The following is a 12219-nucleotide window of genomic DNA, read 5'->3' on the forward strand; positions in this document are numbered from 1 at the left end:
CTACCTAGGGAAGGCAGAGATAAGTTCCTGCATCTGAGGCTGGAATTAGACCCTGCAGAAGAGGAAAAAATTGTAAAAATCATTAGACTTTCTCCTTCATGGGCTTGATTTCGATAGATCTGCTCCAACTTATACCCATCCTGCTAGGTTAATCAGGAAGAATACAGGATATAACAAATATGTATTTCTTACTCCCTAGTCTTTGTAGGCACTCAGTTAAAGATCTGATCTGATGTAACTATAAAGTACATTTGGACAAAGGGAGACTAGAAACCACTGCTTGCAGCAATAACCTCTGTCATTGAGGGGTATTTTACTCTTTCTTTCCTGTTTCATTCTGGATTAATTTTTGCCCTTTTGATTTGCATTCTCCTTCCCTCAAGACAGTCAGGAAATAAACTCCTTTCAACCTCACTAGAGGGTATAAAACCTTTATATTTTCAAAATCTTTGCAATCTTGTCAAAGGAATAAATACGACAGATGCTAAAATCAGTACAGAGCGTTTTGAGAGTGTTTAGAGAATCCTACTGTTGCTTCCTCCATCACGTCCTGAGTTGGTGTGCTGGAGTGCAGAGCCACAAGCACTGTCTGAGCTGCTTCCCAGTTGGTGAGTTCTTGCCTTTCCATTTTATGCCTCAAGAACCTGAGTGCACGGTGACTGGCAACTGCAGGAATTATATCCAAAATGTAGCGCCTGTAATGGGAAAGGCAAGGACCATTTTCCAGATCTGCATTTGAACACAGTCATTCCAGATAGCCTCCAACAGAATTTATGAGCAGAAAAATCACCACTTGTATTGCTTGTACCTGTATGCTGGCCGACTGGAGAACCGCTTCCACACTGACTCATAATTCTCCTCATTTGCTGCACGGAAGAGGTGCATAAGCTTGAGGGCTTTTGCTGGTGCATCACTGGGAAGCTGTTCAGACGTGGTCTCTACTAGGTCTTGCAGGCTTTCCTCTATCTGCAGAAAGATTAAAATGCACAAAGCTCACACGCATTGTTTTCCACATGCACGGATTCCAGCCTCCAGCAAAGAGTCTGTCCAGCGGCTGAACTTTACCTGGCTTTCCACATTTTTTATTCTGAATAAGTGGACAGGAAGCTGGAGCAATTCACTGCCAAACTGGTACTGAAGTGACCCACGATTCTGGAATTCTTTTGGTGGGACCTCTGCCATGTGCTTTTGCACGTCAGTCAAAGCAAGTTTCTGCCTGGAATGGAGGAATCCAGGGAGATAACATCACAAGGTGCAGGCTAAAAACTAAAAAGAGAACAGCGTTTCTGCCTCCCTGCATTGCAACGTGACTACAGTTGTTTCCAAAGGGTTTTGCTATTGAGGGGCAAAGGTATTTACAAATAGATACATTTGGACATGATGCTCAGAACCGTACTCTGAGAAGGTGTGCACTTACACAGCAGGGCTCAGATCAGAGCCAGCCTTTACCTTCCTTTGGGAATAACATGGCTTGAGAATTAAAGGAAGAAGTGGGAGGTGAGAAGCTGTGGCCTGAAGAAGATCACAGGAACTGTGTGTTGTGTCTTAAGGAGTAAATTAAGGATTAGAGAAAAATAACTGATGGGAAACTTTTTAAAAAATTGTCACTTAATTTAAACCTTTTAAGAAGCTCATAAAAGCTCTTATGTGTCTGTGCCTCCTGGAAGTTTCAAAAGCAATTGAAAATTGTTAGATACAATAAGAAATGTTACAATATTTTTACCTGCACTATTACAATTCTCTCCCCATTTTGCCTGGCAAGCTGAATGTCCTGGGGACTGCAGAAGATAAAAGATTCTCATGAAGTTTCAAATTGGATTTCCCAAACAAAAAAGGCCAGATAAATTCAGGATTAGATTTCAGAAAAGTACTCAAGTTTTTGGAAACTTTTCAAGGAGTACAAAACCTCCAACCTTTGTTATTAATTCCAACGAGAGGCTGTCTTTGTAAATATTTTCTATCTTTGCTACATTTTCAGCTAAAGGGATGCATCCTATCCCACCAATTATGTTTAAAATAGGTCGTTTAGGACACGATAATAAAGTTAGGCATTTGTAGTTAACAACTGAAAACATTCCAAAAGCAATATCGTTGTACTACACAGTATCTCAAAATCTCTGTAGAAAATTGGCGTGTTTATTTTGGAATCTCTGCGATGATCTTCTGTATCATTTCTATCCACTCCTTCCATATGGATTGCAGAGAACTGCTGCAGAAAATAGCATATAACTGCTTTGCAGACAAGCCACTGGAATTTGAATAGAAATCACTACAGAATCAGCAGAGATTTTTTCTCTCTTGAAATTTTATACAATATTATTGAAAGGGCATTTGGGTCAGAAAGTATAACGTCAGGTACACTTGGACAGATTTAACTCCCCCTTCCAGAACATGATGAATCTATTATGTCTTCACCTTCATCATTTTGGGAAGAGATATATCTGCCTAGAATAGATGGGAAAATGTTATACTCCGAAGAGAAGAGCAAATGAATACTAAAGATAGGATTAAAACGGTGAAACAATAGTAAAACCTCTCTTGGCTTTGAAAGGTGCTGCAAGAGGCTTATGCTGAACAGGTCCAAAAACTCAGCTCCAAATGTTTTAAGTCCTTGATGTTAGATTTTTCTTTCTTTCATTTTTTTTTTTTACACAGAAAGTGCATAGTAGAAATAACTTCTGAAGACTTGGGTGACATAACCACATCTTCCCAGCTATCTTATATTTGGCCCCATCTGCTGGACAATGCAAAAGATCTAGAGAAAATGGGGATAAGTAAAGGCACTACCCTTTCTGGGGGCTCAGTACCTGAGGGAGAACAGTAAGGAAGACAGTCTATGCAGGCTTGCCGAAGGAGAGTTTAAATCAGCAAAAGTCCATTGGCTCCAGACTAATGCTCATTCATAACAACCTATAATTTGATAAAAGTGGTTTAGTGGTGGACTTGGCAGTGTGAGGTTAACGGTTGGACTTGATGATCTTAAAGGTCTTTTCCAACCTAAACGATTCTATGATTCTATGAAAAGCACTACAGTTGTATCTATCATCACCTTGATTGCATGAGATAGTAAAGCCACTTTCACCTTTACTGTTCTTTTTCTGATGTTGCAGTTTCCAAAACTGTATATTATACCAACAGATTCTTGCAAAAGCTAATGGAGCAATGCAAGATTACAGCAGCTGGAGTGGGATTGAGGTATATCTTCTGTACAGTGACCTTATGCAAAAAGCCTCCCTCTTTAGTAGGGCACCCCTGTCTACAGACTCCATCACTAAAGCAGGTAACTACAATTTTTTTCAACAGATGATTTTGAAGCAGATGAAAAAGTTTTCAAACACTGCAAGTTTGGGGGCTTGAGCTAAAAATGAGCAGGGGTTTAATTTCTTAGACAACCATATTCTCATTTTTCCCCAAACTTGTTTAAGTAATATGCAAAATTTGGTGTGGAAAAGCAAATACATTTTATATGCTTTGTGCCCAATCTTTTTGCAATAAAACCCAATTTCCTATCAAGAAACTGTTCTGATGGGAGATTTGCAAGCAGCCAACTGTACTTAGGAAGTATATCGGAATCCAAAGTCCTATCTAGGTTTCTTGTGAACTAGTCTCCAGGGTCTCTTACTGCATTATTATTTTCCAGGGAACTTTCTTTCAGTGAGTAACTGTCTTTCAAAGTATTTTACTGCAAATATATTAGTTCACAATTTTTCAGATGGAATTACATTTGTTTTGGCTTTTATGACATAAATCAAATATCCCTGAGAAATAAAATAGTCAAACCCTGCCAAGTTTAGCTAACAAAATTTGGATAGTGATGTGCATGTTTCAGATTTACAGCTAACAGTGAAGGTTGTTTTTATGAACTGTTTGGGATTTTATGTAATTAAATACCGGCAAACAATAGGCTGTGGAAGTAAAGGATTTATTTCAGTTAGGGAGTTTGACCAGGTTACTGAGATGCTGAGTTAGTTGCTGAATTAAAGGCATATGTACAGTACCTTGCTTCTACTATAGCATTTCCTCCTGTTATCTCATTGAAGGGTGCAAACTGGTGGATTTCCTCAACATCAGCTTGTGTAATTACAGCTTCATTACGTGTATATTTAATTTTGTAATTGTAAGTAGCAGTTGCCCGGGAATTCTTGTTTCTCTTTATAATATAAAAAGCAAAGAAACAAAGAAAATAGAAAGTCATTGAACGTCTAAATTCTGTGACTAGAAGCTATTACATCACCCACTTCAACCCACTTACTTATTTTCCAGGGCTGTTTTGTTCATTGTCCATGTAAGCACTTTATATGAATTCTGACTGCACACTTCCATGGGAGAGGTCAGGCACTCTGCCTGGCTCCTTTACTTTTACTGCTAAGGAGTGTTAGCTGGTTTTTCCCTTTCCCAAATATAAGTAATTTGTTATTCCCTTGAGAAGGAGACACATTTTCTGAGGAGAGCAGCAGTATAAGCCACATGATTTCTTATTTCAAAGACAGGATTATAATAAGATGCAGCAGTACCTATCTTGAATAGCAGAAACTGGACATCGTGACTATCTTTTTTACTCAACAGAGTAGGTGAATTAACTCATGCTGATAATTAATGGTTTCCAAGACAGCTAGTTTAAACTAGTTGAAGTGTGTCTGTAGTACATAACAGTCTGCAGCACAGAATTTTGCTCTGTGGATCTGATTTTCATACAGAAAGAAAATGCTGATAACTAGATACAGAAGATCTGACTTTTCTTCTCATTTTAAGTGTAACAAAGCAAGAAATAACATGGATACCAAATGGATCCCTGTATACGCATATAAAATACATATACGTAATACCACTCTAATTTACCTGCTGACAGGTCCAGCATGGATGAGTGTACGCTGAACCTGTGACCATCTGAACTTTCTCTTCACAACTGTTCAGGTCCTTGGATTTGGTCACATAGACTAAGTTTGCTCTCTTGTTTTCCTGGATTGCATACGTTGTGTTGCAAATACCTCCGATCCCAGCCTGGCAAAAATGAGAAAGCGATCAGAGAAGTTCACCCCTATGCAAAGCTTCATCAATTCCCCACATGGGCTCTCCTGTTTAATTCTGTATTTTCAAAATTCCTGATAGAAATGAATGCTTTTTTATTTATGGTACTCTCCAGAAACAAAATTGGAATGATCGTTACTTTCATCTCTTTTTTACATGTACAGGTTTCCAGTAAGCCAAATCAGAGTCTCACTGAGAGAACTAAAATTCTCAAGAGTTTCACTGAGACAAGATTTGGAGCCTCAGAAAAGGTGAGTAACAATTTTCAGTTAGAGCTGTCGATTAGGAAATATGATTTAAGGAATATTAATAAAAAGTGCCAAAATAATTTGATCAGTCAGAATAAAATCTCAACAGCTAAGTATTTTAAGGTTGGAGATGACATTCTGCCCTTAAAATTTGCTTTTATAGACAGCTTATAAATGCCTGTGTAACAGGTCTTGCAATATCAGATGATCTGTCACAATACGAACAGCAATAATTAAAAAGAATTTAAGAATAGCAGAGTTTTGATTGTGAGTTTTCTTGAGTTTACAGTTTTAGCTCAGATCTTCAATAATATTTCAATGATATATATTTATAAGCTCTCTTAAATGTCCTCAGTCAGTGAGGAGATTTTTGGAGAGGAAAGTATTTGATTACATTTTAGGAGGAAGGGTTATTTTAATGATTTTTTTTTTAATTGTTATTGGTAGCATAGCCACTCCAGAGAGCAGCTCTGGGCTATGTCAGAACAGCAAAATGGTCATGTGGTGGTTGGAAGGCAAGACATACCCATTTCATCTTTAGCTTAACAGTATTCCTGAAGACACTGTGGCTTTGGTAAGGGGTAGAAATAAGAATTGCCCAAGGTTTCTGAAAGACTTGTACTCTGCAAATACAGGTGTGGGGCTCCTCTGTGGACTGCAGGGTGTGGTAGAGACATCTAGACTTTAAATGGGAATGTCCAGCCCACTGGGCTCAGAGGGATGAAGTAGCCTTCTGCTTAGCTGGACTTTCTAGCTGTGTGCAGTTTGTGGTTAGCTCAGATGAAGGGGACCTACAGGAAAGCTGGAGAGGGACTTTTTACAAGGGCATGTAGTGATAGAACAATGATTGAAAGAACAAGCTTTAAACTGAAAGAGGGTAGATTTAGATTAGATAGAAGGAAGAAATTCTTCACTATGAGGGTGGTGGGGCACTGGAACAGGTTGCCCAGAGAAGTTGTGGATGCCCCATCCCTGGCCAGGTTAGATGGGGCTTTGAGCAACCTGGTCTAGTGGAAGGTGTTCCTGACCATGGCAGGAGCCATGAGAGAGCCAAAGAGATTGGAACTAGATGATCTGTAAGGTCCCTTCCAACCCAAAACATTCTATGATTCTATGATTCTATACCCTTACCCTATACCCTGCAGGATGTGATGTAGACTTTCCCACGTAAGTCCTTTAAACCTCTCTGCAGCTCAGATTTTGGGACTAATAACGCTTATCTTCCTTTACAGAGTGACTTGAGATTGTCAAGCAAGGGTGCCAATTTTCATTAATCAGTTACTGTCTGAGAAAAGCAAAGAAAACTTGGGAACAATTCTAGGGGGTGAAGTCACATATATTGCTCAGCAGCAAGACTAGGACATATTGCTAACTGAATTAGAAAGAATGAAGATGTAAAACTAGATATGAGAAAATAGTGCTGCAGAATATGCGACACCACCACCCAGGTTTTTATGTGCAACAAGCAGTGTGAAAATATTAAATCATGTAGTTCCTTTCCCAGAAACAACTCTACTTACATAAAAATAAATTTTTTAAAAATTAAAGTTACTCCAGTCTGCATTTTCAATAAAAATAACATGGAAGTATAATAATCTCAAGGTTTTTGCTGATCTCTGAATCGAATGTAGTCTAATCAATGTAAATATGGTTTTGCAAAACTAAACACATTGCAATTTTTGTGGTGAATAGTAATATCAGATGATTTACCTTGACTAAGATATTAAAACCTGAAAAACAGTGGAAATTCCAATAGAACATCAACTGCAACTGTCAAAGCTATTACAGTAATGTCATGGCATATATACTGTTTTCCTCCTAAAAGAGGAGCTAGAAAAGATTAAAGTATATATGATTGGTAAGAAAGTCAAATTACTGTTATTTTATCTTTAATCATGTGCTGTACGTTTAAGCTTGTTTTAATACAGTATTCAAATCTTATGTAGGCTTCAGCTTTCACAGGAGTTTACTTTCTCTAGAATCACAAGCCAGATTTTCTAAGGGTCTAATACAGCAAATGTATTTTCTGAAATACTTTGATCAGCCAGATTAAAAATCTGCTATTGTGTTGTCCTGTTTAGCTACAGCTTCATCAAAAGTTGTCCCATAAGAAAAACTTAATTATGATTTCCCAAGTCTAGGTGTTTCTTGTTAGTGAAGTTTATGTCAAGGATGAATTCAGAAAATGCAGTAGAAGAATCTGAAGAGAAGGCTTATTTATTTACAAAGAGACCACAATGGCCAAAACAAAAAGCTCACCTCCTGTAAGCTGTATGAATGCTGCATCTTCTTTATACTTAGCTCCAGCACATTCAGAATCCCTCTGTAGATGTTCAGACCATCATCCGAGACAGAATCAGGAGCCATAAGCTTTCCAACATGGCCACTGCTATACTCAAACTTGATGGGATTACTAAGTTGCCCGGTTAGTACCTGGGTCAGTTTGAGTGATCGAGAGAATGAGCTTGTAGGCCAGACACCATTGTACTCTGCTGCTTCGATTGAGTGAATCTAGAACAAAGGGGGAATATAATTCCTCTTTAATTTTTTCAGTTAACTTTTTTCAATGCACATAAGCATCTAGAGCTTTACGCACGTCAAAAATACACTTTGAAATAACGCAAAGCCTCTTCAAAGGGAAACTTAAAAGTCGTCATTTAACATAGCTAGTATCAATATACATATTTCCATATATAAAAGGAAAGAGAGTAATGCAAATGACTGTGATATTTCCACAGTCACTGCACTCTGTTCTGTTTCATAGATAATCCATATTGCCAAAGGTTGACTTGTATGAAGAAATGAGCCAGAGAAGAGCTGCATGAAGCAGGTTGCTACCCAAAAGTAGTATGGAAGATCTGCAGGAAATTGCAGGAGAAAGTTAATGTTGCATAAAGCATCATTAACTCCTGTTGTGAACTCTGTCGCCTCCCTCGCTGGGGTCACAGAGCACAGACAGCAGTCAGAAACTAATAACAACATGGCTGCTGGGCCAGCCAGATAGTCATAATTAGTTTGAGCAGTGGAGAGCAGATTACCAAAATTGTCCTTCCCTACACGTTTTGCTGTGGAGCCGAAGGCTCAGGCGCTGCCCCCGACCCCGCTCTGCACTTCACACTCCAGCCTCAACCTGGGGCACATCCAAGCAAGTAGAAAGTCGTGCTAAACTATGCATAACTCGAATGATTTCTACCCCATGGGAATGGGGCATGTTTAGCTTAGTTTCTCAGAGGACCCTTCCCTTCCATATATTTTGACAGTTTAAAGAGACTTTTCTCTGACACCTCAGGCTGGCGATGTGATGCAAGACGCGGATTAATTTCTCAAAAAGCCACACAAACTAAATCCTCATACAGCAAATCGCTGGAGACTGCACTTTCGTATTTATTTTTGTTATTGTTGGTGGAGATCACTACCAACCCCAGTAACTGAAGCTTACAGAGGAGGCTGTTACGGAGCAAATCCCTCATGCTGCCTCTTGGACATGCTTCTGGCATATTGCATACGGGCAGGTTTGGGACTGCTCTGCAGGGTCAGGGCGAAGTAGTTTTCCCCAGCCCTCGGGGCCCAGCCAGGACTTACGCTGTCTGCTAGGTTTTGAACACAGCTGGCAATTCTTACTTGTGGGTTTGCGATGAAAAAATTGTCAGCTGGAAACCGCCCAGGGAACACAGCTTTTTACTTGGGCTGAATGCGAACTAGTAGGCTACAGATGAAAGATTAATTCCCTGAACCATCCCTCCGAACTGTCTAATTTAAATATAACAGCAGCAAAATAAACTTTTCCCAGAGCAGAAGGGAAAAAATGTATCGTTACCTCTCACTTAGAACTTGCCCCAAAATCTCGTGATTTTTTTTCTTTTCTCTTTTTCTTCTTGCCTGAAAGTCTTTTTGTATTTATTTTTGAAACAGAAACTTTTTTCCAAATGCATGAGGGCAGGTGAAGTGGTTTGGAAGGTTTTAAGGAACAGGAGTCAATTTTGGGGGAGACTCACCCTGACACACCAAGAGCTGTTTCGGAAGGAATGGGGGAGGAGGTGGGGTGAAGACAAGACTGCTTCTGCCTCCTCTCTGCCAGGGAAGCCTTCTACTCACCAGTACAGACGTGTGGCTCTTATTTCCTTGCTTTTTTTCAAAAAAAATCCAGCCATTTGCAAAGGTCATGGAAAAGCAATGTTTCCTGTCTAGATCTATTATAATTTGAACTTATAAAAATACCTAGTAACAGAAGGCTAATTCAGGCTGGAAGGCTACAGCATTTATAAGCATTTATCAGACAGTCACCAGTCTTTTTAATCTGCAGTTTTCAATTTGCCAAATAAAAGCTTTTAAAAAGATAATTTTTCTTCCACATATACACAAGACTAAGTGGAGTTTGTGTAAAGCAATTGAGGAGTGCGTTTCAATACGTTCATTAGAAGCACGTATAGGCTTCTGTTAAAGGCAAAAGTGTTCTTCACATAATCAGAACTCTTAGTAATTACTCAGCATGTAGTAAAAATATACAATTGAGGATGACAAAGAATGTCATTTGGGACCCTGCAGAAAAAGAAGCCACCAGATGACATTAATTATGCTAAATATTGAAGCACATCCAGCTACTGTCGCATGTTTTATTGACTTTCGTTTGCTGGTTACGAAATCAGTTGATTAAATAATCCTAGGTTGTACAGTTTGGAACAATTGGATTGATCCAGTAATAAAATATTGTGCATTTCAAATTACATTCCATTGTCTCCCTGACCACAAAGCAGAAGAAATCCTTCAAGCCCAAGGTTGGCTTGAGCTGAGAATTACCTGGCAAAGTGCAAATAGAATTTAGGACACTGCATAAAAAAATAATAGTGTTAGTTACATTCTCCCTGAGTAAGCACAACACATGATGAAACTTAATTACTTCCCAAAAGCTTAAAAAAGAATTCAAGTATGAAGAGAATTTTACCTTTCAAATTGAATACGTTTTCTTACCCTAATAAGACAAAGTTTTGGCCCAATACCACTAATTTCCACTTTACTTTTTATTCTTATTCCAGCTCTTGCAAGTCCTTTCTCTGGAAGTCCACTCAGAAGCATGCTTTCATAATTAAATGTATAAACCTTGTTTTCACTGAAGTCAGGTTCTGCAAAGAAATGGTTCCCATAAAACATTATAGAGACTGTACAGAACATATTAAAGTACCTGTATTAGAATGTATGGAACAAAAAAGATGAATTTGTTCATTTTTGTATTGCACCTGAACAAAATTAGCTGTTGTAAAATTAAATTAAACATTGATATACTTTTCAGATTCTATTTTGAATTTCACTCATTATAATTATATTAGCTGATAGGAAAATTACTTACGGTAATTAAGATGCTGGCTCCCTGAAAGAGAAGGAAAAAAAAAAGAGTAATGAAATGACAAAGCAAAAAACCCCCCCCAAAATGTTAATGTATTTTAGTATGAAAGGCTATATCTCATCTTGTACATATGGTATAACTCTTTCTAATTAACTTCTCGTTCAACACATAGCCAAAAGCTTTTTTTTCCCTAAACAACAAAAAAATTGTCATAAAATAATTTTTTCTATAAAATGTTAAAGTTCACGTTTGTAAGTGAACTATGTTTAGATTCTGAAACCTTTTCCTGAATCTATTATTTTAAATTCATCAAAGCAGATAAGTTACTTACCCACCAGGGTTAAAACCAGGGCTAATATCAAGCCCCTCATGATGGGGATAAGTAAAGATGAACATGCTGGTTTCTCTTTTATAAGGGTATGTGCTATCACATGTTTCTTTTGGCATGTTGGTTTGACAAATAAGCGTATTTTAGAATGTGTATTGATCAATCAAAAAATAAACATTTCTGAGGTCATGAATGCTGACAACTTCAAATTACCTGATGATTTCAACTAATTTACTTTCAATGTGAAATAGAGATTTCATTTTCAAAATATCTTGCTTGCTATTTTTTCCCCAATTTCTCCACATCGTAGCTATATAGTAAAACACTAATTAACATTTAACATTAAATAAAAATAATTTCTCAATCACAACTGAAATAATTTAGCTTTTCTCCAATCATGTCTTCAAACTCCTGATAATTTGCTCTTGCTAAGGGTCACAGCTTTGGGGACACACCTTGCTCTGTCACATTGAAACTCTATTTTTAGAGGAGAATTTGTGATTGATTTCATAGATTTAGGATTGAGATACCTTAAAGCTTATAGACATGCAGTGAGAAACTGTCTTTCCATGGTATCTACCATGGTTGTCTTTCCAGGCGTATCTTATTACCCACACCTGGGAAGACAAATCTTGTCAGTATGACCTTCACGTTAGCTTCTGGTTAATGGTCAAAGTTTATACTATGAAAACAGGAGGGAAATTATTTTCTTTGTTTATGAAAATAATCTAATAAAAAACAAGTTACATTTCCAGAAGGACCTCAGCGAGTTGGTAGCATCGGGTCCTTCTCAGTGGGTTCTCACAGGGCTTTGGCTGCAGCCACTCTTGGGAAAACATACCCAGAATTTCCCACTTGTAGTTACAACATTTAGACCAGTCCTTAGCAAAACTAAATCAGGACGGAGTTTGCTCCCTAAACTCAGTTATACGTATTTTTTGCAAGTGTTTATCATTGACTTTGAAATTAAGCTTGTATTTTGGTCAAATGGTAAATTAAATATCACGTAAAACCCCACCTGGGTACAAGGGTTACTGAGGGGGCAGGAAGGAGAGCTCAGGAATGTGTATCTGGTATTTCCTTGAGGCTGTGAAAGGTACAACATACTTGCAAGTAATGCACACAGTCAGGCAGCCAGGCTCTGTCCTCCAGGAGGAGAACAAGGTTTTCTTGGCTGTTGCTATTCATCAGGGAGGTGAAGGGTGAAACCTGAGCACGGGTCCTGAGGCCTCCACCATCCGGCCTGAGAATATATTTACTGCAGACCCCATCAA

The 12219-nt window shown here is 38.3% G+C and overlaps 1 protein-coding gene across 1 annotated transcript in view; it reads right to left on the reverse strand.

The window, feature by feature from the left end:
• LOC140654436 (vitellogenin-1-like) overlaps positions 1-10988 on the reverse strand; it is a 43362-nt gene extending 32374 nt beyond the window's left edge. The window contains exons 1-9 of the mRNA XM_072867701.1: positions 10949-10988; positions 10621-10641; positions 10245-10396; positions 7536-7787; positions 4840-5001; positions 3999-4150; positions 1066-1216; positions 809-966; positions 530-695 (exon numbers count right to left, since the gene is read on the reverse strand). Of these exons, the coding sequence (XP_072723802.1) occupies positions 530-695; positions 809-966; positions 1066-1216; positions 3999-4150; positions 4840-5001; positions 7536-7787; positions 10245-10396; positions 10621-10641; positions 10949-10988 (1254 nt within the window). The remainder of the gene's footprint in view (positions 1-529; positions 696-808; positions 967-1065; positions 1217-3998; positions 4151-4839; positions 5002-7535; positions 7788-10244; positions 10397-10620; positions 10642-10948) is intronic.
• Positions 10989-12219: the final 1231 nt, after the last annotated feature.

The sequence above is a fragment of the Ciconia boyciana genome, chromosome 7, assembly GCF_034638445.1.
Source record: "Ciconia boyciana chromosome 7, ASM3463844v1, whole genome shotgun sequence".
Taxonomy (NCBI): domain Eukaryota; kingdom Metazoa; phylum Chordata; class Aves; order Ciconiiformes; family Ciconiidae; genus Ciconia; species Ciconia boyciana.